We start from the raw sequence: 27,680 nt of genomic DNA on the forward strand, positions 1-27,680 counted from the left end.
TAAAACAAAAATCCAGAACAATGGTCATTATGGCCAAACAGTTCTATTTTTGTTTCATCAGACCAGAGGACATTTCTCCAAAAAGTATGTTCTTTGTCCCCATGTGCATTTGCAAACCGTAGTCTGTTTTTTTATGGCAGTTTTGGAGCAGTAGCTGCTGAGCTGCCTATCAGGTTATGTTGATATAGGACTTGTTTTACTGTTTATATAGATACTTGTGTACCTGTTTCCTCCAGCAGCTTCACAAAGTCCTTTGCTGTTGTTCTGGGAGTGATTTGCACTTTTCGCACCAAAGTACTTTTATCTTTAGGAGACAGAACGCTTCTCCATTCTGAGTGGTATGTCAGCAGCATGGTCCCATGGTGTTTATACTTGCGTACTATTGTTTGTCCAGATGAACATGGTAACTTCAGGCATTTGTAAATTGCCAGATTTGTGGAGGTCTACAATTTCCCCATGATGTCAAGCACAGAGGCACTGAGTTTGAAGGTAGGCCTTGAAATACATCCACCTGTACACTTCTAATTGACTCAAATTATGTCAATTAGCCAATCATAAGCTTATTAAGCCATGACATAATTTTCTGGAATTTTCCAAGCTGTTTAAAGGCAAAGTCAACTTAGGTTTTGTAAACTTCTGACCCATTTGAATTATGACACAATGAATAATAAGTGAAATAATCTGTCTGTTAAAACTCATTTTTAAACCAGCACAGATTTCTTGTTAACGAACTATAGTTTTGACAAGTCGGTTAGGACATCTACTTTGTGCATGACACAAGTAATTTTTCCAACAACTGTTAACCTGTTGAGTGTAGGGGGCAGTATTTTGATGTTTGGATGAAAAACGTACCCAAATGAAACTGCCTATTTCTCAGGCCCAGAATCTGAATATGCATATAATTGTCAGATTAGTATAGAAAACACTCTAACGTTTCCAAAACTGTCAAAAATATTGTCTGTGAGTATAACATAACTGATATTGCAGGAGGAAACCTGAGGAAAATCCAACCCGGAAGTGCTGTTTTAACTGAAAGCTCTCTGTTCCATAGCCTGCCTTTGCTCCATTTAAAGGGATATCAACCAGATTAATTTTCCTATGGCTTCCCCATGGTGTGAACAGTCTTTAGATATAGTTTCAGGCTTTTATTTTGAAAAATTAGCAAGAAAGATCACATCACATTTGGATGGCTGGGTGCCAGCAGCGTTTTGCATGCGCAACAGCTTGGAGCAGACATTTTCTCTCTCTCTCCTATTGAAGAAGCTACAGTCCCGGTTTTTCGAATATTATCGATTATATATTGTAAAAACAACCTGAGGATTGACTATATTATTATATTATTGACATGTTTCTACGAACATTACGGATACTATTTGGAATTTTAGCTTGCCCGGACTTGACCGCTGGAGCCTGTGGATTTCTCAACATAATGCACCAACCAAATGGAGGTATTTTGGATATAAAAATAATCTTTATGCAACAAAATGAACATTTATTGTGTAACTGTGAGTCTCTTGAGTGCAAAAATCTGAAGATCATCAAAGGTAAGTGATTCATTTTATTGCTTTTCTGACTTTCGTGACCAATCTACTTGGCTGCTAGCTGTTTGTTTCATTTTCCGGTCGATTTCTCAGCCAAACGTGAAGAACAAACGGAGCTATTTCGCCTACAAAAATAATATTTTTGGAAAAAAGGAACATTTGCTATCTAACTGGGAGTCTCGTGAGTGAAACTATCCAAAGTTCTTCAAAGGTAAATTATTTAATTTGATTGCTTTTCTTATTTTCGTGAAAATGTTGCCTGCTGCTAGCAGGGCATAATGCTATGCTAGGCTATGACAAACTTACACAAATGCTTGTCTAGCTTTGGCTGTAAAGAATATTTTGAACGTCTGAGATGACAGGGTGATTAACAAAAGGCTAAGCTGTGTTCCAATATATTTCACTTGTGATTTTCATGAATATGAATATTTTTCTTATGTCCGTTGCGTTATGCGAATTAGTTATTTATGGAATTTCTACATAGGAGGCCCATTTTCAGCAACCATCAATCCTGTGTTCCAATGGCACCTTGTGTTAGCTAATCCAAGTTTATCATTTTAAGAGGCTAATTGATCATTAGATAACCCTTTTGCTATTATCTTAGCACAGCTGAAAACTGTTTTCTGATTAAAGATGCAATAAAACTGGCCTTTAGACTAGTGGGTTCGATTACAGGCTCAAATATTTTTAGAAACAGAACTTTCTTCTGAAACTAGACAATATATTCTTGTTCTGAGAAATTAAGGCTATTCCATGCGAGAAATTGCCAAGAAACGGAAGATCCCGTGCTGTGTACTACTCCCTTCACAGAACAGCGCAAACTGTCTCTAACCAGAATAGAAAGAGGAGTGGGAGGCTCCGGTGCAGTCATTTACAACACTAAACAATGTCTACACTGTATTTCTGATCAATTTGATGTTATTTTAATGGACAAAAAATGTGCTTATCTTTCAAAAACACGGTTATGTCTAAGTGACCCCAAACGTTTTAACGGTAGTGTATATACTGAATAAAAGTATAAACGCAATGTAAAGTGTTGGTTCCATTTTTATGAGCTTAAATAAAAGATCCCAGAAATGTTCCATACGCACAAAATGCTGATTTCTCTCAAATTTCATTCTCAAAGTTGGAAGCACAGAATTGTCTAGTATGTCATTGTATGTTGCAGCGTCAAGATTTCCCTTCACTGGAACTAAGGGGTCTAGCCCGAACCATGAAAAACAGCCCCAGACCATTATTTCTCCTCCACCAAACTTTACAGTTGGCACTATGCATTGGGGCAGGTAGCGTTCTCCTGACATCCACCAAACCCAGATTGTATTCCATCAGACTGCAAGACGGTGAAGCGTGATTCCTCACTCCAGAGAACGCATTTCCTCTGCTCCAGAGTCCAATGGCGGTGAGTTTTACACCACTCCAGCCGATGCATGGCATTGCGCATGGTGATCTTAGGCTTGTGTGTGGCCACACACAAACCCATTTCATGAAGTTCCCGACAAAGAGTTATTGTGCTGACGTTGCTTCCAGATGCAGTTTGGAACTCGGTAGTGAGTGTTGCAATGGAAAACAGATCATTTTTATGCGCTGCGCTCGTTAGCACTCAGCGGTCTCATTCTGTGAGCTTGTGTGGCCTACCACTTTGCGGCTGAGCCTTTGTTGCTCCTATATGTCTCCACTTCACAATAACAGCACTTACAGTTTATCGTGGAAGCTCTAGCATGGCAGAAATTTGACAAACTGACTTGTTGAAAAGGTGGCATCATATGTTTATGTATGTATATATTGTGTAAGGTTAATTTGAGCTTGTACACATCCACAGCTGAAAGCTGAATGACATTATACACATTATACACTATACAGACAAAAATAAAATGTAAAATATGTACATTTATGTGGAAATTAAGAGTTGATTGAAGAGTTGATTGGAGTGGAGGGAGCATCGTTAGTCTCTGAGCAGAGGGAGCTAGACCTGGGCAGAAAATACTTGTATTTTGCTGTTTATTTGAAAATAGCAACTTTTCAAATACTCAAGGTAGTCGAATATAGTTTCTATAGAGTTTTAAATAAAATGCAACAATTTTCATTGACATTCAAATACCAGTCTCAGAAAAAATGTAATTTTTTAAAAGTATTTTGAATATCTTTCAGAAAACCAAATAATATTTGAAGATATTTCAATATATATGCAAGTTATTTGAAAATAGAAACATTTTAGTTCAATTGTCAATATATTATTATATTATTATATTATTATATTATATGATCATAAGCACATGGTTTGGAGGACTCTGAGATATTTATCTTAATATAGCCTATAGCTAGAATTAAATACAAGGGACATGAACTCATCTCAACATTGGAGTAGACCACTTTCGCAGCTTCAAAAGGAAGTAACCCATATATTTTTGTAATAAGTGAGACACAAGGTAATGCAGTAACACTTGACATCAACTTCCGACACATAAGTAGTAACTTTGATTATTACAATAGCAACATAGTTGTTACATAGGACTTTGAGGAAATACATGTATTTATACTTATCTGTAGAAGATATGATTGGTTTACTTAGTTTGACTTGATTATGTACATCTAGGGCAATGGACATTCGGGAGAATGGACATATACAGAATGTTCAGATATAAAAGTTGCTTTCTGAGGCCTGTATTCAAATAGTTTCCCCAGAACAAATAGTTCCTTTCCATAAGCATAGTTACAACGATCGTTATCTCAGATCTGGAGGGAGCATAACTCTGTTAGTCTTGAAATGGTCTGCTACAATCTGTTTATGTCAGCCATGCAGACTGTGATTCAATCATGTTATTATAAGAATGTTATACAGTGATGTTATTACGCATTAGGACTGTAAGTATGGCCCTAACCGCTGTGTGTGTGTCTGTAGTGCACAATGAGTGGACAGAGTTGGACTGTAGCTGTGAGGTGTTCTGGGTGTTTGATATTGCTAAGTTCCACTGTGGGAAAAATGCAACTCAATAACTACTGTATGACACAAACATAATGATCCAACAACAATCCAAAACTCTTCTACACCTCACAAGAGAGGTGTTAATAACACATGTTCAAACTTGCATCTGACATTTAAAATAGGGAGTGACGTCAAAGAATGGCTGCCATTCAGCCTCTGTTTCTCTGTGAGTCCTGCACGGTTTCAGTGTCCTTTCTCTTATCTCTTGCAGTGAAAGAGCAGTGGGTGTATTGGCAGGGGAAAGGGAACAAGCCTCAGGCATGTACTGTAATGGAACGCACCACATACCAGGGAAATTGAGAGTGTTAACATGTAAACACATAATCATGCTTCCTCTCTCAACAATGCTTCCTCTCTTTTGCACAACTAGCTCCCATTCATACAAAGGCACCACTGTAAGCATTCTTAAAAGAACATTACATATACATTTTTATAAACTTGGTGGTTCGAGCCCTGAGTGCTGATTGGCTGACAGCGGTGGTATATCAGACCGTATACCACGGGTATGACAAAACATTTATTTGTACTGCTCTAATTACATTGGTAGCCAGTTTATAATATCAATAAGGCACCTCGGGGGTTTGTGATATATGGCCATTATATCACAGCTAAGGGCTGTGTTCATGTACTCTGCGTTGCGTTGTGCATAAGAACAGCCCTTAGCCGTGGTATATTGGCCATATACCACACCTCCTTGGGCAATATTGCTTAAGTACACCCTCATATATCAAGAATATCAAGTATAACTGAAATGAATGAAAAACTAAATAAATTGTTTAACTAAATGCAACCACAGCATATGCCAGCTCTATAAATTGGCCCATAGCATGATCAATAGTGGAATCTGTTTAGGTAGGGTTTCCATGTCTTGTTACTGTAATTGATGACAACCCTTCATGGCAGTCCATTTGTTAAAAATGTTCCCAGAACCAGGTGCCAGTCAACAGGAAGGGCCAAAGTGCCGTGGTGTTTGGCTCTGCTATGTACATCTACGGGGGATACATTGACATGATAGGCTCATCACAGGAGTTTTGGAAGTTCGATTTTGGTGAGTTAGAAGTTTTGGTCGCACTTTATTTGAAGTGCATCTTATGAAGGCTTCATAAAGTATGAATTAAGGCTTTATAAGCACTATCTACATGGGTCAGAAATCATCTGTGACCTTATTTCATGCTGAGGATAAATGCATAATGTGGCATAACTGTCTGACATAACCATCAATACATTTTTTCACATGTATTAATTATTTATAGAGCATGAAATACAGTTATATTTGATTTGTGACCCATTTATGTCGAGGTTTTAAAACCTATGAATGCTTTATGAAGCCTTTATGAGCTGTATTTCAAATAAAGTGGGACCAAAGTTTTCCATGGGTCTATCCTTTTTAATTTTCGTGACTATCACTTCAAAAACAATGCTGATGTCATGACTGGAATATGTTTTGAATTGACCGACACTTCCCCTAACAGTGTGTGTGTGTGCGTGTGTGCGCGTGTGTGTGTGTGTGTGTGTGTGTGTGTGTGTGTGTGTGTGTGTGTGTGTGTGTGTGTGTGTGTGTGTGTGTGTGTGTGTGTGTGTGTGTGTGTGTGTGTGTGTGTGTGTGTGTGTGTGTGTGTGTGTGTGTGCGTGCGTGCGTCCTTCCATGTATGTGTGTCAGACACCAAGTTGTGGACCCTGCTGGACTGCATCCAGATGGAGGTGGGTCCTGGACCCAGACACAGCCACTCTGCCATGACCGTCCTGGACTGCATGTACCTGTTTGGGGGTCTGAGGGAGCAGAGGGACCTGTGGAGGTGGAACTCCACATGTCACTCCTGGAGCTGTCTCAGGGCCGACAGACTAGTTCCTTCCTCTCCCCCCTCCACATTCCTCTTCCATTTTTGCGGTAATGCTGCAATTAGTTGGTTGTAATTTTGGGTAGAGCAGAAATGTCCATATATTTTTGTTAGCTGCATGTGTGACATAACTCCACCAGTCCTATTTATGATATCATTTACGAAGATTTATTTTTATTTTTATTATTACTTTTTTTTTAAATCTAGTATATTTGAGTTTAACCACAATATTTGTTGTATTATTTGTTCTGTTTTGGTGGCGCCACCATGGGGCAGTCTGTTTACAACATTGACATCAGCAAACCTCTCACCCACAAGACGCCATACACGCTGTCTGCCATCTAGCCAGTACAGTTGACACCGGGATTCATCTATGAAGAGCACACTTCTCCAGCATGCCATTGGCAATCGCAGGTGAGCATTTGCCCACTGAAGACGGTTACGACACCGAATTGCAGTCAGGTCAAGACCCTGGTGAGGACGACAAGCATGCAAATGAGCTTCCCTGAGACGGTTTCTGACAGTTTGTACAGATATTCTTTGCTTGTGCAAAATCACAGTTTCATCAGCTGTCCGGGTGGCTGGTCTCAGACGATCCCGCAGGTGCAGAAGCCAGATGTGAAGGTCCTGGGCTGGCGTGGTTACGCATGTTCAGCGGTTGTGAGGCCTGTTCGGAGTACTGCCAAATTCTCTAAAATGACGTTGGAGGTGGCTTATGATAGAGAAATTAACATTCAATTCTCTGGCAACCGCTCTGGTAGACATTCCATTCTCTCAAAACTTGAAACATCTTTGGCATTGTGTTGTGTGACAAAACTACACATTTTAGAGTGGCCTGTTTTAATCAGCTTCCTGATAAGCCACACCTGTCAGGTGGATGGATTATCTTGGCAAAAGATAAATGCTCACTAACAGGGATGTAAACAAATTTGTGCACAAAATATGAGAGAAATAAGCTTTTTGTGCGTATGGAAAATTTCTGGGATCTTTTATTTCAGCTCGTGAAACATGGGACCAACATGCTACATGCTATGTTTATATTTTTGTTCTGTAAATCAGTCAGAATTAAGAGAAAGATCTAGAGTGTGTTTGCTGAAGCAAGTTACAATAAATATATGATATAATAATATAATGTATGCCATTTAGCAGATGCCTTTTCTCCACAAGTACAGCTTCACCACCCGGACCTGGGTGAAGCTTGCCGTGCTACTCAGCTCCAACCCTCCACCCCACAGGATCTACCACTGTTGTGCTGGCCTAGGCCCCAGCTACCAGCCTGTCGTGACCACCACCACCATCACCAGCACCACCCTGACCCCCAGCATCACCATCAGAAACAGTCTGGACAGCAATCTACAGTCATTCAAAAACAAATGCTTCCCTTCCTCCTCAGAGTTAGAGGGCACTATAGAGCTGGAGACGTTAAGTAGCTCAGAGAAGCTATTGACTGAACTGGGGGACTATTGTAATGGTCTAAGTGGGAACTATGCTTAGCGCTTTGGGAACTGTCTGACTTTTTAAAAGAATTGTTATACTTTTTTCATCAAACCCACAACAGTGGCGCTACAAGTGTAATATATAATTAAATATTCACTATTAGCAATTAATGATTTTATTTTCAATACAATTCAACAATAAATTATTGTATTTCTGTTTTGCTATATATTTACATGCATTTCATTTGTAAAAGCTGTCAAAAGGGTGGAGGGAACCAAATGTACTCTTGATGGTGTTGGGAAGGCTTTCAATGCAGGCTGCAGAGTTTGCTTCCCACCAGCAGGATCCGTGGAGGTTACGTGTAAAGTTTTTTATAGTAATGGTGATCAATGTCATGCTAAAGTGGAGGGAAAGTCCATGAAGATGGACATTATTGTGGATGCGGCAGAGTGGTTCCTGGGGCTAAAATATTTCTCAAGAAAGGGATTACATGAGGCTCTGTCACAAGCAGTGATACCCTCTCAGGCCCCAGAGTGTGGGGAGGGAGCTATTGAAGAAATGAGGGAGTGTGATATAGGTTTTGTTAAGTCATTTTTTTGTATGGCATTTCCTTTTTACCCTTAAGGAGTTTCATTTTCCCCCTGTACAGATGGTGGCAACATAAATATAGTATGACGACCGCCTTTAAACTTCACCGATGAAGAAGTTCACAAAAGATCATGAACAGTCAAAATCATGTTTGTCTTGAAATTGGATAATATTTGGATGAAACAAGATAAAGTTGAATCATAAAGTTACTGATCCCGTCCCCCATGTCAAACACTTTGATTCTGAAGGTGGGATTTTTAAGGGGATAGGGCAACATCACACTAACTCTTATTTTAATACACTATTGGTAACATGATATTATATTCCCTAGCTTAAATAAGTAACGCCTTGTAAGCAACATCAGAGAAGGCGTGTTTGCAGAGGGGTCGTAGTTTATAAAGCTAGATAGCTACTCTACTGGTGCCAAAATTGGACTGTATGGTGTCAGCAAATGTAATTAAAAGTTGACACTTCACCTATGGCAAAGATACTAATATGTTTCCCCTTTCATCTGTGTCTGGTATTAGCTAGTTAATGGCTAGCTAGATCTTCATCTGTGTCTGGTATTAGCTAGTTAATGGCTAGCTAGGTCTTCATCTGTGTCTGGTATTAGCTAGTTAATGGCTAGCTAGGTCTTCATCTGTGTCTGGTATTAGCTAGTTAATGGCTAGCTAGGTCTTCATCTGTGTCTGGTATTAGCTAGTTAATGGCTAGCTAGGTCTTCAGCCAGCATGGAACAAAAGGGTTGTTGAAAACTCTGACGCAGTTGTCATGTCAACACATCTGTCAGTGCTGCTGTGAACTGCGTCAATAAAAGACATGCCAAAGGGGAGATGTGTATATATAGATTTTCCTTAATTGATGCAATTTCAATGTTTGTTGCTTTGCTTATTTCCAATTTGTCTTTATACGTTTTTAACTGAAACACTGTCAGTCAAGGCGAGCTCATGATTATTGGCTCCCCGCTCACTTAGCCTCCTTTGAAAAATGTTTGAGCATTTCTATCCCCCCAAAATATTATGGGTGATATTTTAATTGCTCAAAATACTATTTTACATGGGAATCAGAATGATTGTTTGGGACCTTTTAGTGGTTGAATATTTACCCATGTCCATTTGATCTGTTTCGCACAGTAATCACATCCAGATGAGAAGCCTTTGTTTAGGCATCTAGAAGTGAAAGTGATATATAACACCTAGTATTTATTAATATGCTGTAATATGCAAATGCCTACAACTAACCTGCTTGGTATAATCTCTTGTAATTACAGTAAAATACAGTAGAAATAATTTTCTTACAGTTTAATAGGAGCATTTACTGTACTGTGTTTCATTGCCCCGGCATCATCGTGAATATCTCAGTATTGTATTGACACTATCCAGAGATATATCATAAGATTTCTATAGATCCATTACACTTTACGATACGAAATGGGAAAGGGGAACCGTAAAAATATACAGTTGAAGTCGGAAGTCTACATACACCCTAGACAAGTACATTTAAACTCAGTTTTCACAATTCCTGACATTTAATCCTAGTAAAAATTCCCCGTCTTAGGTCAGTTAGGATCACCACTTTATTTTAAGAATGTGAAATGTCAGAATAATAGTAGAGAGAATGATTTATTTCAGCTTTTATTTCTTTCATCACATTCCCAGTGGGTCAGAAGTTTACATACACTCAATTAGTATTTGGTAGCATTGCCTTTTAAATTGTTTAACTTGGGTCAAACATTTCGGGTAGCCTTCATCAAGCTTCCCACAATAAATTGGGTGAATTTTGGCTCATTCCTCCATGACAGAGCTGGTGTAACTGAGTCAGGTTTGTAGACCTCCTTGCTCGCACACGCTTTTTCAGTTCTGCCCACACATATTCTATAGGATTGAGGTCAGGGCTTTGTGATGGCCACTCCAATACCTTGACTTTGTTGTCCTTAAGCCATATTGCCACAACTTCCTGAAGTATGCTTGGGGTCATTGTCCATTTGGAGGACACATTTGCGACCAAGTTTCAACCTCATGACTGATGTCTTGAGATGTTGCTTCAACATATCCACAAAACTTTCCTACCTCATGATGCCATCTATTTTGTGAATTGCACCAGTCCCTCCTGCAGCAAAGCACCCCCACAATATGATGCTGTCACCGCCCACCCTTCAAGGTTGGGATGGTATTCTTTGGCAAACCTCCCTCCCCCTTTTCCCTCCAAACATAATGATGGTCCTTATGGCCAAACAGCTTTATTTCTGTTTCATTAGAACAGAGGACATTTCTCAAAAAAGTTTGGTCTTTGTCCCCATGTGCAGTTGCAAACCGTAGTCTGGCTTTTATATGGCGGTTTTGGAGCAGTGGCTTCTTCCTTGCTGAGCGGCCTTTCAGGTTATGTCTTTCTAGGACTCGTTTTACTGTGGATATAGATACTTTTGTACCTTTTTGCTCCAGCATCTTCACAAGGTCCTTTGTTGTTGTTCTGGGATTGATTTGCACTTTTCGCACCAAAGTATGTTCACCTCTAGGAGACAGAACACGTCTTCTTCCTGACCTGTATGATGGCTGCGTGGTCCCATGTTCTTTATACTTGCGTACTATTGTTTGTATAGATTAACGTGATACCTTCAAGCGTTTGGAAATTGCTCCCAAGAATGAACCAGACTTTTTCTGAGGTCTTGGCTGATTTCTTTTGATTTTCCCATGATGTCAAGCAAAAAGGCACTGAGTTTGAAGGTAGGCCTTGAAATGCATCCACAGGTACACCTCCAATTGACTTAAACTATCAGAGGCATTGAAAGCCATGACATCATTTTCAGGAATTTTACAAGCTGTTTAAAGGCACAGTCAACTTAGTGTATGTAAACTTTTGACCCACAGGAATTGTGATACAGTGAATTATAGGTAAAATAATCTGTCTGTAAACAATTTTTGGAAAAATTACTTGTGTCATGCACAAAGTAGATGTCCTAATTGACTTGCCAAATTAACAAGACATTTGTGGAGTGGTTGAAAACCGAGTTTTAATGACTCCAACCTAAGTGTATGTAAACTTCCGACTTGAACTGTATATATACAGTACCAGTCAAATGATTTGGACAGGGTTTTTCTTTATTTTTACTATTTTTTACATTGTAGAATAATAATGAAGACATCAAAACAATGAAACACATATGGAATCACGTTGTAACCAAGAAAGTGTTTAACAAATCAAAATATATTCTATATTTGAGATTCTTCAAAGTAGCCACCATTTGCCTTGCTGACAGCTTTGCGCACTCTTAGCATTCTCTCAACTAGCTTCACCTGGAATACTTTTCCAATAGTCTTGAAGGAGTTCCCACATAGGTTGAACACTTGTTGGCTGCTTTTCCTTCACTCTGCGGTCCATCACCTTATTCCACTACTTAAACCCTATCTGATCCTTCCCCAGGCCAAAAGACTGAGAGGATGTGACACCACCACTTAACACATGCTGTAACTCTTCTGAAGTCAAATCTCATACCCCCAAGCAATGTTCCCTTCATTTTTTTTTCCGGCACTGAGCAAATTCCAGGTCTGCTGAGCTCAAACTTCTGTGCAACTCTGTGCTATTCTGTGCAACTTCTTGCATGCGCTTATTGTGAACACTGAGGCTGTAACCACTTTAAGTTACAGTTATAACAGTGGCCAAGTAGACAACTGTGGCTACTTGATCATAATGTACAGTGCATTCTTAAAGTATTCAGACACCTTGACTTTATCCACATTTTATTACGTTAAAACGTTATTCTAAAATTGATAATTGTATTTTTCATCAATCTACACACAATACCCCATACTGACAAAGCAAAACTGTTTTTTAGAAATGTTTGCAAAATTATAAAACATTAACAAGAAAAGGATATTGCATTTACATAAGTTTTCAGAACATTTACTCAGTAGTTTGTTGAAAGACATTTGGCAGCGATTACTACCTCAAGGCTTCTTGGGTATGATGCTACAAGCTTGGCACACCTGTACTTAAGGAGTTCCTCCCATTCTTCTCTGCAGATCCTCTCAAGCTCTGTCAGGTTCGATGTGGAGCATTGGTGCACATCTTTTTTCAGGTATCTACAGAGATGTTCGATAGGGTTCAAGTCCAGGCTCTGACTGGGCCACTCATGGACATTCAGAGACTTGTCCTTTATGCGTTGCCTTGGTTGTGTGCTCAGGGCCGTTGTCTTGCTGGAAGGTGAACCTTTGCCTCAATCTGAGGTCCGGAGCAAGTTTTCATCAAGGATCTCTCTGTACTTTGCTCCATCGATCCTTACTAGTCTCCCAGTCCGTGCCCCTGAAAAACATCCCCAAAGCATGATGTTGCCACCACGATGCTTCACCATAGGGATGGTGCCAGGTTTCATCCAGACGTGACATTTAGCATTCAAGGCAAAGTTCAATCTTCTTTCTCATGGTCTGAGAGTCCTTTAGATTCCTTTTGGCAAACTCCAAGCGGGCTGTCAAATGCCTTTTACTGAGGAGTGACAATTTCTTTGGCCTCACGAATTTGTTTTTGCTCTGACATGCACTGTCAACTGTGGGATCTTAAATAGACAAATCATGCCCAATCAATTGAATTTACCACAGGTGGATCCAATCAAGTTATAGAAACATCTCAAGGATGATACATGGAAACAAAATGCACCTGAGCTCAATTTCGAATCATAGCAAAGGGTCTGAATACTTATGTAAATAAGGTATTTCAATTTTTATTTGTAATTCATTTGTAAACTTTTCTAAAAACCTGTTTTCACTTTGTCATTATGGGGTATTGTGTGTAGATTGATGAGGAAATGGTTCCATTTAATCCATTTTAGAATAAAGCTGTAACGTAACAACATTAGGAAAAGGTCAAGGGGTCTGAAGACTTTCCGAATGCACTCTAGGTCTATCAGAGTGGCCTACCATCAAAAACAATAGAGAAAATGCATCCCATAACATTTAACATGGAAATAGCTGTTCTATCATTCAGCCCACAGTAGCAACCAATGTGTGATGTTCAATGTAGGCCTGCATTCCATGAGACTTTAGGAAAAAATATGCAGGGCTTGACAATAAGCTGTTTATCCACTTGTCCTTCAGACAAGGAGGTGATTGAAAATGTGTTGTTTGATCCAAGAAACCACTTCATTATTATTCCCATACCATTATTATTGAGAATCAGACTAATGTGGCTACCCTCTGCCTATTGGCTACTTAGCTTATTCAAGCCTGTCTCAAAAATCAACAATTTAAGACAGAGAAATTATGTTCTTTACCTGACGCGCTTTTCAAAGATGGCTAGAAATGCTCACGTTTGTGCTGTTGTAGGAAGCAACCACTCCCCCAAGGTTGACTAGAAATTAGCTATAACTAACTTACTCGGAAATAATGGGGTGATAGGTAGCCTAGTGGTTAGAGCATTTGGGGATCGCAATCCCCAAACGGACAAGGTAAAAATCTGTTGTTCTGCCTCTGAACAAGGTATTAACCCACTGTTCCTAGGCCGTCACTGAAAATAATGTGTTCTTAACTGACTTGCCTAGTTAAATAAATGTAAAATAAAATATGAACAAATGTGCACATATGGCTACATGTAGCTCTCACTTTGATCTCAAAACAAGAGCATCTACTCATGACCACTCATGCTGTAAACACAGTCCAGTTCAAAGTGAATGGCATATCTATTTGTATATATATATATTTTTTTAATTTTACCTTTATTTTACTAGGCAAGTCAGTTAAGAACAAATTCTTATTTTCAATGACGGCCTAGGAACAGTGGGTTAACTGCCTGTTCAAGGGCAGAACGACAGATTTTGTACCTTGTCAGCTCAGGGATTTGAACTTGCAACCTTTCGGTTACTAGTCCAATGCTCTAACCACTAGGCTACCCTATACATTGTAGGGATATTAAAGCTCTGATTGGTTAAGCTGCACCGGAGTCTATAGAGTACAGGCTGAGTCATGCCTGTCAATGCAATAGGATCCTACTCCTGTTGTAAGAACCGACGCTGGAGATGAGAAGCAGGTTCAGGGAGTTGAACATTTAATGAACAGACAAGTGCCAGAACAAGACCATTGTCCGTACAGGGGGGACAAAGCGACAATAATGTTGAAGCGGGGAACAACCTCGGGAACAGACAGATATAGGGGAGGTAATGAAAGCAGGTGATTGAGTCCAGGTGAGTCCAATGAATCGCTGATGCGCGTGACAAGGGAAACAGGTGTGCGTAATGATGGTGGCAGGAGTGTGTAGTGCTGGGCAGCCTGGCGCCCTCGAGTGCCAGGGAGGAAGAGCAGGAGCAGTCATGACAAATGTGCATTCTGCCTACAAGAAAATCTCTTGCATAGTTAGTTTTGCATCTAAGTCTTGCATAGTTGGTTTTGTTTCGGTATGTTACATTGAAAGTGGCCAATATAGGCAATTCCCACAGTAGAAGGAAACGTTGATAGTGTTAATTAAAGGGGAAAACTAGAATGTTGAATGAAGTTCAATCTCATGCTTCTCTGCGTGGGCTGATATTTCTTCTGCTGCTGCAGTCCCAGGGGAGCTGCACAGCTTAAAGGGAACATTTCCCCCAAGTACTTCTCTGCAGCTGCCACCACAACATTTATTTCCTGTGACTCACGTTCCATCTCTGCGGAACAGTTGATAACCATTGCTATGAAGCCAACCTTACTGAAACATACACTGAGTGTACAAAACATCAAGGACACCTTCCTAATATTAAGTTGCACCCTCCTTTGATCTCAGAATAGCCTCAATTAGTTGGGGCATGGACTCTACAAGATGCCAAACGCATTCCACAGGGATGCTGGCCCATATTGACTCTAATGCTTCCCACAGCTGTGTCAAGTTGGCTGGATGTTCTTTGGGTGGTGGACAATTCTTTATACACACAGGAAACTGTTGAGCATGAAAAATGTAGCACTGTTGCAGTTGTTGACACAAACCAGTGCGCCTGGTACCTACTACCATACCCCTTTCAAAGGCACTTAAATCATTTGTCTTGCCCATTCTCACTATGAATGGTACACATACACAATCCATGTCTCACAATCTGGTCAGTCTATATCACGGAAAGAGAAGTTGTTCTTAATGTTTTGTCCATTCTGTATATCACTCATTGGCCTATCCCTCTGTTCTGGCACAGATCTACTATTCATCACAGGGATCCTCTCAGAATCCCTCACCCTTCATCTACCTTCTTCACTGCCTCAACATACGACACCTTCTGCACTACTCTGACCCTGGCCACCTCAACCTGCCTCTCTCGCACTGGACACCTGTGATCCAAAGATACATGAGCACCCTACAGTTGACATACACCATTTTTTCCACTGAACTAGTCCTCTGTCCCATGTCCTTCTGCACACTTCCCACATTTTGGAATCTCCCTCCTCCACACTGCTGCAACATGCCCATAAACGTGACACCTAGAACACCACAATGGATTCGGACACAAACGCTCTAACAGTATAACTCATATATAATAACATTACTTTGGCAGGAAAATGCTAAAAAGAAGCTGAAAAGAACAGACTGCGCCAACTCTGTTTCACCACGCTTTCCACTGGGTCTGCGTTGCACCAAACGGCGGGTATCACAAACACCAGGAATCTTCAACTTCAATTGCTCCACCTCCACACTTAACACTACCCCAGAAATCACTCCCTTCAATGGTGCCCTGTTCCTAAGCGCAAAGCACGATACAGGTCTTTCCCCCAAGTTGTGTCGCACAGAGCGCATGATTTGAAGAAACACAAACAAACATCACAAGTCCACTTCGGGTTATCTTCACCGACGCAACAGCACCCACCATCTTTTCCACCCAACCTGAAACCACCCATTGATCAGCCAAAAGGCCTGGTTCCACCCTCTTCAAAAATCTCACTCCCACTGGACCAAACCTATCTTTATTATAACCATGTCCATCAATGCAAGGCTGTAATTATGCTACAACAACATTTTCAGTAATGGTTACAGAAACGTTTTACTTGCTATGACTGTGCTGTGTTTTTTGTATATATTTTTTTAGCAACATTGGTTGAATGCACTGATTGTAAGTTGCTAAGGACAAGAGCACCGCTAAATGACCAACATCTAAATATAAAAATGAAAACTTGCATGGGTAATTCCGGTAATACACTGTAAATTAGATTAACAAAGTACTGAGCAAAGGGTCTGAATACTTATGTAAATGTGATATTTCAGTTTCTTTATGTTTTATAAATTTGTTCAAATTTATAAAAAACTGTTTTTGCTTTGTCATTATGGGGTATTGTGTGGGAAATAAACAATTGAATCAATTTTAGAATAAGTCTGTAATATAACAAAATGTGAAAAACGTCAAGGGGTCTGAATACTTTCTGAATGCACTGTATATTTTTGTTCAGTATATATAAATTACTATCAACTTACTATTACTATTAACTCTCTCTCTCTTAACTATTTCTCTCTCTCTCTCGCGTCCTTATGTGACTAACATAGGTCGTGCCTAGTCCACGACCACGCTTGACCGTTGGCTAATGCGCCATTTCACTTGTCCTACTAACCTACATCAAGGTATCGGAAGGTGTTGGTGTTTTTTGACAAACTGTTGCATGCAGACACTTTACTCAGAAATAATTAACCGAGTTTTCAGATGAATGGGCCAATAGTGTAGTGAAGGTGTTTCAACAAAGGATGGCGCTGTTTGTTTACTTTTTTCTTGTGCGTAAAAACGCACGGATGGCACGAGTTTCCGGGAATTTGTCTTTCAATTCCAAGTTATCGACAAAACCGAGTCGTTCACCGACTGTCGGAACTTGTGAATACCTTACAAAAAATATGATGGTGAAACACATTGGAATAGAATTTTTAAAAATGACTATGTTCAATCAACCCCGAAAACTACAGTGAAGTGTGTTTAGGGTATGAGGAATCTTGTAGATATAGCTCCATCTTTATCAACATTACAATATTTTTTAGGCCTATAATAAACTATATTGTTTATGAGGTAATTTAGTGTAAAATTATAATAGAGAAATTGATATTCGGGGATAATAGGTGTCACTTGTATTCTCTCCATCCTGCGCTGCGCTTTTCTCCCAGCAGCACTATCCCTTGCGCGCTGTTGGTGGAACTCCCCACGTGGTTTCAACTCCTGTATAAAAACTTTCGGTGTTAGGTGGCTCCGTGTCGTGATTGCAAAGGAGAAAACTGTAAAGATAACAGCATCTCTTACTGGGCGCTGAGACGTCCTATAGCCAACTCACCAACAGACAGAGAAGACTGTGATCAAGGGATCAGTTGGTTATGAAATGGATTGCAATTTAGTTGGATTCCTAAAGTTGCGCTTATATGATTGAATTGAATGTAAAGAGCAGTGCTAACCTTATATTTGGAACTTCACATCAGACGTTTCGAATACAAAGCCAGCGTACCGGTGAGATACGTTTGATAACTATGAGTGGTTTGCAAAGGATATGGACTGTAATAATTCGTTTTGATACGTTTGAAAACGCGGTAGAGCCATTCATTTAGTGATCATTTCAAATTCGCCGGTCAAGACCAAAACCTCTGGAATTGTGTTTTAGATGAGAAATGGACTAATAGTGAGTTGACAAAAATGACCCAAGCCTAACAGGGCTGGAGATTAAGCAAATAACATAATATCTGCAATAATCATTAGCTCTTGACAGCAACATCTTTTGGAATGCAAAAACTACATGGACTGTTTTGGATTACCGTAATTTGTGCATCAATCATCGTCCCATGTGTATTCCCAGTGGCGCATAGTAGGATCATTACCGTGATACTTGTGAAGTAGCCTAACCCTCTAATTTTGCGCTCTGTATTCAGGAACCACAATTCCTTTCCAGCGTGCTTTGGAATTACAGTCTCAAAAATAGAAAATGAGAAGATATAATCTCACACTGGCTTGTTTAATGGCTTGCATACTTTCAATCCGCGGTACCTTGGGGACAACGCGGGCGCGCATAACTGGGGCAGAGAGTCAAACCGTCACCCAGGAGTCGTGCGCATCGTGTGGGTTGCCGGAGGCGTCAGAACGGGTGGACATAGACCTTCTGGAGGCAGTTAAGAGGCACATATTGAACAGGTTACAAATGAGAGAAAGACCCAACATCACTCATCCTATTCCCAAGGCTGCAATGGTTACAGCGCTGAGGAGGCTTCACGCCGGTAAGGTACGGGAAGACGGGAGGGTTGAGATCCCCAACCTTGATGGACAAGCTTCCTACAGTAACGAGGTGCAAGGGGAGACGTCGGAGATAATCAGTTTTGCAGAATCGGGTAATTATCGATAATCGTATGATTCATATCACTAATTTGATCACCCCTTTTATCTCCCTTTATTTCTAAGTTATGTTTCATTCAGTGACACACAGTACATTACTGTAAAATTCTCTATATTAAACTGTAAAAAGTAAATGCTACCATTATCGGAATGAATTACATTAATTGAGTGGGGGGGGGGGGTTGTATTTGACATGATTTTACTGTAATTACAAGGTTTTTGTTTGCCAGGTAAAGTGTTTCAACATTACAACATATTAATTAATAGTTGGTATTTTATATCACTTGCGCTTCTAGAGGTCTTAACAAAAGGCTTCCAAACTGGCAGCAACTACAGTGCAAAACAGACCAAAACAACATGGCAAAATGCTTAACCATTTAAGGTTTAAGACTTGATGCCACTCGAATGTTTTCTATATATTTTAAATTCATTGGACACTATAACCACATAGGAGTTCAATTGGAACAGCATTCTGACTCAGAGGTGCAACAAATATAGCCTCTTACAATGCACACCTCAAAATATGTTAATAAGCAGACACAACACTACCATGCATCCACTAGAGGTCAAAACGTTTTTGGCACTCCAAAGATATGGTATGGTACTGTATTCTGCAACAAGCTCTCACATTCTCACGTCAGAATTAGACATTCATCCACGTTTCTCAAATGTAAAATGTAAGATTAAGTTTAAGCATTAAACTCTGAATGGTTAAGGTAAGGGTTAAGGTTTGGGATATAAAACAAAAATCTAAAAAACAACTTTCTGTCACTGAATGTACAACCTTTTGCATGAGAGGCTTACGCCTATCCTCCATCCCTGTCCATAATACCCAAACAGAACTGAAAGCTACTTGAAGGTAACAGCACGCACTGTTACCCCTAGTGGCCAGTTGATGTCCTCAGACATGGATGAACTTCTAATACTGACTTGTGTCACGGGTGACCTTCTTTGGGGTGGAATTACAGTACCATTGATGCCACCATACAACAATTCTTTCCCTGCCCATAACATTTCCCAAAATGCACTATCATTTGCAGTATACTGCAGTAAAATGTTTCAGAGTATTTTTCTGTTGATAATACCCCGAAATTACTGGATAAATTACAGTTTTCCTTTACAGTGTAGACAATCAGCACGTTTTTCTGTACTCAGATATATTGAGTGCAATGGGTTTCCTCAAAACTTTTGTATAATAACAGCACATTGGGGATTACAGTGGACTCACACACAAGGTCAGATTAGCAAATCATAGATGGTTGTGCATCAGCAGTTTTTCTCTTGTTATGTCAATCACTGACAGTAACTCAATTAGCCATGTCAGTTATCAATTTCTTGATTGGTAAGTTAGTCTAGCCAGCTATCTAAACATGTAGTAATCATGGCCGAATACCGACCAGGCACGCAGGGCACGTTTTACGGGCCCTGACCCCCAGGGGGCCCCAATTAATTGTGTTTGTTACTTTCACTCAGATATCATTAACATGCCATAAGTCATGGCAGAATGTGTAGAATCACAGGTAATTATCATTAAAACTGTAAAAATTACACACATACCCTATGATAAATAATTAAAATTGCAGATATCTTGCTTTAAAACTGCAATATTTTCTCTACGTTACCCAACCAAGGCAGGGCCCCCTAGTTATCATGTGGGCCCTCCATTTCCTCTCCTCCCCCATCTGATGATTATCAGTGCGGCAGCAGCAGGCCGTCTACACTTATTGAGAGCGGGCTCCTGAGTCCTCCTGTGGTTGGCGTTAGCATTTTTTTAAATATAAAAAATATATATACTACATATATAAAATACAGTAAACTGTCTATTTAGTTTTTAAATTCTTTATTTTGTTTCCTACTGGGCACCCTACGGGCCTTGGCCCCAGCCCCCGTAAGCCCCTTTATTAACCCAGCCCTGTACACACACACTGTGAGCTCTAATCTATCATCAGTTAGATAACTGAAATCAATAATTGGCAGGTTAGTGAGGTGAGAACGTCCTATTTAACTGTTTTTTAAAAATATAAAAAAATAGCAGAGGAAGCATAGATGCCGTTCCCACAGTACGACGCTGCAGCACAAACAGTACAATCAGCTTGGATGGATTCCTAGCTGTTGCCTTCGAATAGGAATGTTTTTATTTGATTTAACTAGGCAAATCAGTTGAGAACAAATTATTATGTACAACGACGACCTACCCCGGCCAAACCCTAACGACGCTGGGCCTATTGTGCGCCGCCCTATGGGACTTCCATACATTTGGTATGTTACATAAGATAGGTTACGCGAACGTATAGCAACCCAAAAGTTGCGTTTGAATCGCATCATGGTCAACTTTAGCATCTTAACTAATTAGCATCTTTGCAACTACTTACTACTTTTTATCTTCTTTGCAACTACTTAGCATGTTAGCTAACCCTAATCTTAACCCTTTAACCTAACCCCCAACACTAACCTTAACCCCAACCTTAACCCCTTACCCATAACCCCTTTAGCTAACATTAGCCACCTAACTAACATTAGTGTTAGCGACCTAGCTAATGTTAGCCACAACAAATTGGAATTCGTAACATATCATACATTTCGCAAATTCATAACATATTGTAGGAATTGTAATTTGTAACAAATTGTACGAATTGCAAATGAATACATACCATATGAAACGTAACATACTAATTGGAGTGTGCCAGAATTGCATTTTACTATAATACATCTACCTCTGAGTCCATGTTACGCAAGGCAATTATTAGGAGAGCGCCCCCGGTTGTGGGTTCGGGTGATAGAGAGGTGGAGGAGGAGGGTGCATGGTGAGCCCATATCACAGTTTTCTAAAGAATGTTTTTGTCATATAATGGTTCACCAACCAGGCCTCTTTGCTTTTGCCATTATTCACGACACCTTTGAGCCTTTGTGCAGCATTGTGCCATGGAACTGGCTTTGCTCCCTGTTCTGTAGACCCCCTCTGCCTTCAAGCCAGCTGGCACTCACCCCCAGAGCCCAGAGTCCAGGCTGCCAGCCAGGGCATGGAGAGAGGGACAAGGCCCCTAGAGAGACCTGGAGAGAGGCAGCTAGACCAGGCCCAGGCACAGGCCGGGTGATGTCACAGTCAAAGATCAAGGTGTCCTGCTAGGGGCCGAGGGAAGTTTGTGCTGGGCATTACTGGATGACTGATAGGGGCAGAGGGAAGTTTGTGCTGGGCATTACTGGATGACTGAGGGGCAGAGGGAAGTTTGTGCTGGGCATTACTGGATGACTGATAGGGGCCGAGGGAAGTTTGTGCTGGGCATTACTGGATGACTGATAGGGGCTGAGGGAAGTTTGTGCTGGGCATTACTGGATGACTGATAGGGGCAGAGGGAAGTTTGTGCTGGGCATTACTGGATGACTGAGGGGCAGAGGGAAGTTTGTGCTGGGCATTACTGGATGACTGATAGGGGCCGAGGGAAGTTTGTGCTGGGCATTACTGGATGACTGATAGGGGCTGAGGGAAGTTTGTGCTGGGCATTACTGGATGACTGATAGGGGCAGAGGGAAGTTTGTGCTGGGCATTACTGGATGACTGATAGGGGCAGAGGAAGTTTGTGCTGGGCATTACTGGATGACTGATAGGGGCAGAGGGAAGTTTGTGCTGGGCATTACTGGATGACTGCGAAGTATCAGGCCAAAGTATTTTGTGAGGTGTGTGGGGCGCTGTCCTGTCTTATTCACATAGTTTTAACTGCATTGTTTTCAGCCAGCTAGGAGCTAGGAGGCAGCTATTGCTCTCAGTCACCAATCAGTCTTATACTGCATAGCGGAGCAGAGGCTGAGACTGAGCTCACTGCCAACGTTCCAGGTAAGGAACAGTGCCAACCGCCTGTCTCTTATGACACGGTCCCGCGGGCCCTCGCTTTGGTGGCGGGATTCGGTGTCCCGTAACCACGGGAGCGAAGCGGAGGGCAGGGGGAGATGTGAGCATCTCGATTGTCGTTGGTATAGCCGTTTGGACCGGTTGAACTCCCTGTGACTCCGGTCCAAGTAACGGAATTAAGACTTCATTATTGGATGTCATTAACTCTGGCCCAGTCCCCGTGGTGTATCCCAAATGGCACCCTATTCCCTATATAGTGCACTACTTTTGACCAGAGCCATATGGGCCCTGGTAAAAAATGTGTGCACTATAGAGGGAATAGGGTGCCATTTGGGATGCATCCTTGCAGGGCTATAGGGCTGGCTTCTGGGTTTACTCTGGGACACAGCCTTTCATGAAGAAACATCAATCATGCCCTGTCTGGAGCCGCTCCAGGCATTTTCCACATCACACTCAATCCATGCACCCCCCCCTCCAACCCCCTCCCTGTGTGTCATTTCTCCACCACTACCACCAAAGCAGCTTACTAACTGCTGGCCAAATGGAGCTCACCCTGACCTGCTGTGATCTTTCCCCCTCTCCTATTTCCCTGTGTGGAATTCCTGGAGTGCAGAGCTGAGCGCTCTGCTCCAGCAGCCTAAGGGATGCCTGTCAGAGCCGTGTGTGTGTGTCACTGCGAGGCGAGGCTCCTGTCAAAGCAGCAGTGCTCCGCAATGTGCGGTCTCTGTTGACACAGACTTTGAGTAATGAGCATAGCACCCTGCTACATAGACCCTGCCCTATGTTGCGCACATGCACACACATATACACACACACTGACTGCTGGCGCATCTGCCTCCCTGCCTTCCTGATTTTTGTCTGCCTGATTTCCCACCTGCTTACATACCTGTCTGCCTGATTTCCCACCTGCTTACCTAACTGTCTGCCTGATTACCCACCTGCTTACCTACCTGTCTGCCTGATTACCCACCTGCTTACCTACCTGTCTGCCTGATTTCCCACCTGCTTACCTACCTGTCTGCCTGATTTCCCACCTGCTTACCTACCTGTCTGCCTGATTTCCCGCCTGTTTACCTACCTGTCTGCCTGTCGGTATGCCTTGTTGTTGTGTTGATAGCGCAGGTGGGGACACGCTGAGGCAGCTGTAGCTCCAGCAGTGCTAGCTCCACCAGAGAGAGAGAGGCCCACCCAGATTTCACCCTCCCTTCACCTGCCCTGCCCTAACCATGCCTGGCCCAGGAGCACATTGACTCCAGGCACACTCCAAGTCAGGCAGCACACCTCCTGGTTTAACTGGTCTCCTCCCTAACCTCCTTCCTCACCTCACTTCCCCCCTCACCCTCCCACAGCCTGCAGTCAGTGCCTACCAGGGTTAAAGCACCTGGCTATGTGTTTTTGTGGTATTTTAGAAAAGAAAAGCTAAATAGTTGAAGAGTTTTCTAGAAGGATGATTCTCAATCCACTTCAGCATCCATTTTAACGTGGCCACCCACTGGGCACATACTGGTTGAATCAATGTTGTTTCCACATCTTTTCAATGAAATTGTACCAACGTGGAATAGATGTTGAATTTACATCTGTGGCCAGTGGGCAGTCTCAGATACCCTAACTTGAGGATCATTAAAAATGTATGTTATTTTTTTCCCCAGATGGGATATGAAGCTTCAGATACACTCGACCACTTCGTTGTTTTTACAAGATCATATGACCATGCTTCAGACTGGAGTATCTTTGTAGTCAGAGATTCAGACTGCCATCTTTCCCCACCCATCACTTCATTGCCTCACATACACTGTCACTCAGGGTACAGATAGAGAAACGCCCTGGCCTAGAAGCTCCCCTGTTGATCACTGGGAGCTGTTGAGGCAAGCAGCAAGGCATGGTAGTAAATGAGGCGAGGTTAGATACTCCTTACCTCGGGCCATGACAGCAGTTAAAACAGGGGAAAACTGTTATTGAGTCAATGCCTTTAGATCTACACTTCTGATGCATTTCCATACATACAGTTCTTCTTACGTACTTGATACTGCACCCTGAGGGTTCGATGTCGATGTTGCTGAAATGCATGCACCTTGTGCTTTTGTTGTTGCCACAGGGATGTGTTTGTTTGCGTGTGTGTGTGTTACTTTGGCTCCCAGCTGACATACTGTAGCGGGAGGCAGAACTAGTCTGAACAGGACTGTGTGAAATGAATGTAAAAATCACTGTTACTGGAGTAGGTTGTAAACGTAGGATTGCTTTAAAAGGACCATCTTTGGTGGTCAGCTGTTGACACCAACTCACGCTAATCAGTGTGTAAACAAAGACATTTGGCCGCTTCAACATGTGCTCAGCTGAAGCCGATCCTGGCTAACCCCCAGACAGAACCCTCTCGGTTTTCACAGTAATTTGGAAGACATAATTAGGCTTCAAAAAAGATACGGCAGACTCCAAACTCCATTATACCTTAGACATTTGGAATCTCTTCATTGTGTCATTTTAGAAAGTGGCCAATGTCATGCAAATGTATTTTATTTTTGCCTCATCATGCTATTGGTTAGTTGGGCCACGCGCTCAATGCCAGGCAGTAGCGAGGCTGTCTCCTAATACCTCAATGGAGTCTTTATGCTGTCAGTCTCAGAGGCTCCGGGGAGCTCAAGGGGTTTCACAGCAGTGCCTCACACACACACACACACAATTAACCCCCTGGGGCCCGGGCCTTGTCCACCCCCCTCCTCCACTCTCATAGTGTTCACAATCAGACCTGAGGCCAACTGGGCCTGCTCCCAGAACTGGGCTGTCAGGAGGAACAGACTATAAGGAACTAGGCTAACGGCATGTGATGTATGAGAAAGAGAGTGGTGATGGAGGAGAGGAGAGACAGAAGTGACTAAAGTACTCTCTTTCTGGCTCCCTGCTAGGGACTCCCTGTGAATGTTTGTCCACTTTTTTTCCCTCCTACAAATGACACTCATATGTAGTGTGTGACATAACGTTAATTCAGAGACAAAAGTTGTAAAACTGTGTGGATTTCATCCTCCTGTCTTGTTTTACTTTGTGAATCTTGTCAGCTTTTCTAACTTGCCCTTTGAAACGGTCAGTTTATTCTCTTGACGGTACGGTATATATCACTAAACCCACATTTATCTCTCTTCTCGATCAGATGAGCTGGCTTCATCTCAAGCCTCGAAGTCCAGCCTCCACTTCCTCATCTCCAGTGAAGGGAACCAGAACCTGCATGTGTCTCAGGCCAACCTGTGGCTCTACTTCAGGCTGCTGCCCACCGGCTCCGAGAAAGGGCCTCGACGGAAAGTCACAGTTAAAATCCACTACCATGAGGCAGGAACTGGAGCTTCAGGTGGAGCCAGGGGAGGAACAGGGCCAGGGGCAGGGGGAGGAGGTCGGTGGACCCTACTGGAGAAGCGTGTGGACCTAAAGCGCAGCGGCTGGCACACCTTCCCTCTGTCAGAGGCAGTGAGGGCCCTGTTTGGTAAGGGCGGCCGGCGGCAGGACCTGGAGGTGCGTTGTGAGGGCTGTGAGGCATTCAACGTGGTTCCTATCTTAGTTGACCCAGCAGAACCCTCACACAGGCCCTTTCTGGTGGTCCGGGCACGACAGGTGGAAGGGAACCACCGCATCAGGAAGAGGGGGCTGGAGTGTGACGGGAGCAGTGGAGGCCTGTGCTGCAGACGACAGTTCTACATAGACTTTCGCCTTATTGGCTGGAACGACTGGATCATCGCACCCGCGGGTTACTACGGTAACTACTGCGAGGGAAGCTGTCCGGCGTACATGGCGGGGGTACCGGGGTCGGCGTCATCGTTCCACACGGCGGTGGTCAACCAGTACCGGATGAGGGGCATGAGCCCCGGCTCGGTCAACTCCTGTTGTATCCCCACCAAGCTCAGTACCATGTCTATGCTGTACTTCGACGATGAGTACAACATAGTAAAACGAGACGTGCCCAATATGATAGTGGAAGAGTGTGGCTGTGCCTGAGTGTCTGTGACTTCTTAAACTTTGAAAGTTAAATCAAACGACGATAGTCAAAATGTCTTGTACAAAAATACCTTTTTGTATGACACACATATAAATATATAGTTATATGGAAGCACACCAACAGGTACACACAAACAAGATGTATTTATGGTTTGTTGTATTTATCTGGCTGAGCGAGGCCAGACTCTGTCCATTCCATATTAAGAACTTAAGAACGGTTCCAGAGTTTTGGGAAGAGAGGGAAATGGTTGATCACCAAATGATAAAACTTTTCTAGTTTGCCATTTCTAGAGGAAAAATAATGGTCCTTCATCTCTTCTCTGATGAAGATGGAAAGAAAAGCGCTTAAGGAAGCAGCACACCAGGACATTGACAAAACAAAAGCACTGACAATGACAATTCATCAGCTTCTATAATTCAGAAACACCAGCACTTCCATAAACAATGTCATAAAGACACTGTGACTGTCTGATCCTGTGGAATTATAACATAAACTGTATCAGCAAGCGCTTATTATTGAATAAAGCTTTTCCAGGACTACACTCCTGTCCAAGTGAGGTAATGACACAACATTGACATATTGTTGTTGACATTGGACCACGTTCCTTCCTCCTGCTTGTGTAAGTGTCTGTCTGTCTGTCTGTCTGTCTGTCTGTCTGTCTGTCTGTCTGTCTGTCTCTGTCTGTCTGTCTGTGACCATGCTGCAAGCAATCGCTCAATGAGTTCAAAGGTGAAGATGGACCTTTGTGCAAACTGCACAACATACACTTAATCCTGAGAACAGAGAGTCCCCACTGCCCCTACTTGTTCTGATAAAGTGGACCTCTAAGTGGTGATGAGTTTTTTGTTTTGGCCCAACAGGGCATGATGTTGCAGTACAGCACTTGCAGACTAAACTCTAAATGCACACTCCCACTCCTAATAGCACTTGCATATTGAAATGCCTTCAAAGTGGTACTGAGTGTCCTGTCATAAATAAGTGCCACATGATCTATGCAATGTATAGTAACCCACCCATGCCCACCCATACAACTGAACATACCAGACTGAACTGAACTTTCTCCTCCTATGCTAATGTAACTCCTATCAAATACTTGAAATGTGATCTTTCGCTTCCGTTTTTTCAAAGCGAATGATTTTTATGACATTTGCACTGAAAAGTCGCGGGATTAGTTAATAA

The 27,680-nt window shown here is 42.0% G+C and overlaps 1 protein-coding gene and 1 long non-coding RNA gene across 10 annotated transcripts in view; both read left to right on the forward strand.

Moving 5' to 3' along the window:
• The window catches only part of LOC118386334 (uncharacterized), a 71,720-nt gene that overhangs the window by 8,008 nt on the left and 36,032 nt on the right, over positions 1 to 27,680 (forward strand). For 3 of the 9 annotated variants that reach the window (XR_008139892.1, XR_008139897.1, XR_008139893.1), the window contains 2 exons: positions 432 to 5,572; positions 6,185 to 8,023. This is a non-coding gene — a long non-coding RNA (uncharacterized LOC118386334). Of the gene's footprint in view, positions 1 to 431; positions 5,573 to 6,184; positions 9,106 to 27,680 lie in introns of those variants that run through there. The other 6 variants (XR_008139899.1, XR_008139898.1, XR_008139896.1 and 3 more) reach the window with 6 other exon arrangements.
• On the forward strand, positions 17,553 to 27,526 carry LOC118386333 (inhibin beta B chain-like). Its single transcript, XM_035774010.2, has 2 exons — positions 17,553 to 18,671; positions 25,665 to 27,526. Exons 1-2 carry the CDS (start codon positions 18,272 to 18,274, stop codon positions 26,498 to 26,500), a joined length of 1,236 nt encoding a protein of 411 aa, XP_035629903.1. The 5' UTR covers positions 17,553 to 18,271; the 3' UTR covers positions 26,501 to 27,526.

The sequence above is a fragment of the Oncorhynchus keta genome, chromosome 7, assembly GCF_023373465.1.
Source record: "Oncorhynchus keta strain PuntledgeMale-10-30-2019 chromosome 7, Oket_V2, whole genome shotgun sequence".
NCBI classification, from domain to species: domain Eukaryota; kingdom Metazoa; phylum Chordata; class Actinopteri; order Salmoniformes; family Salmonidae; genus Oncorhynchus; species Oncorhynchus keta.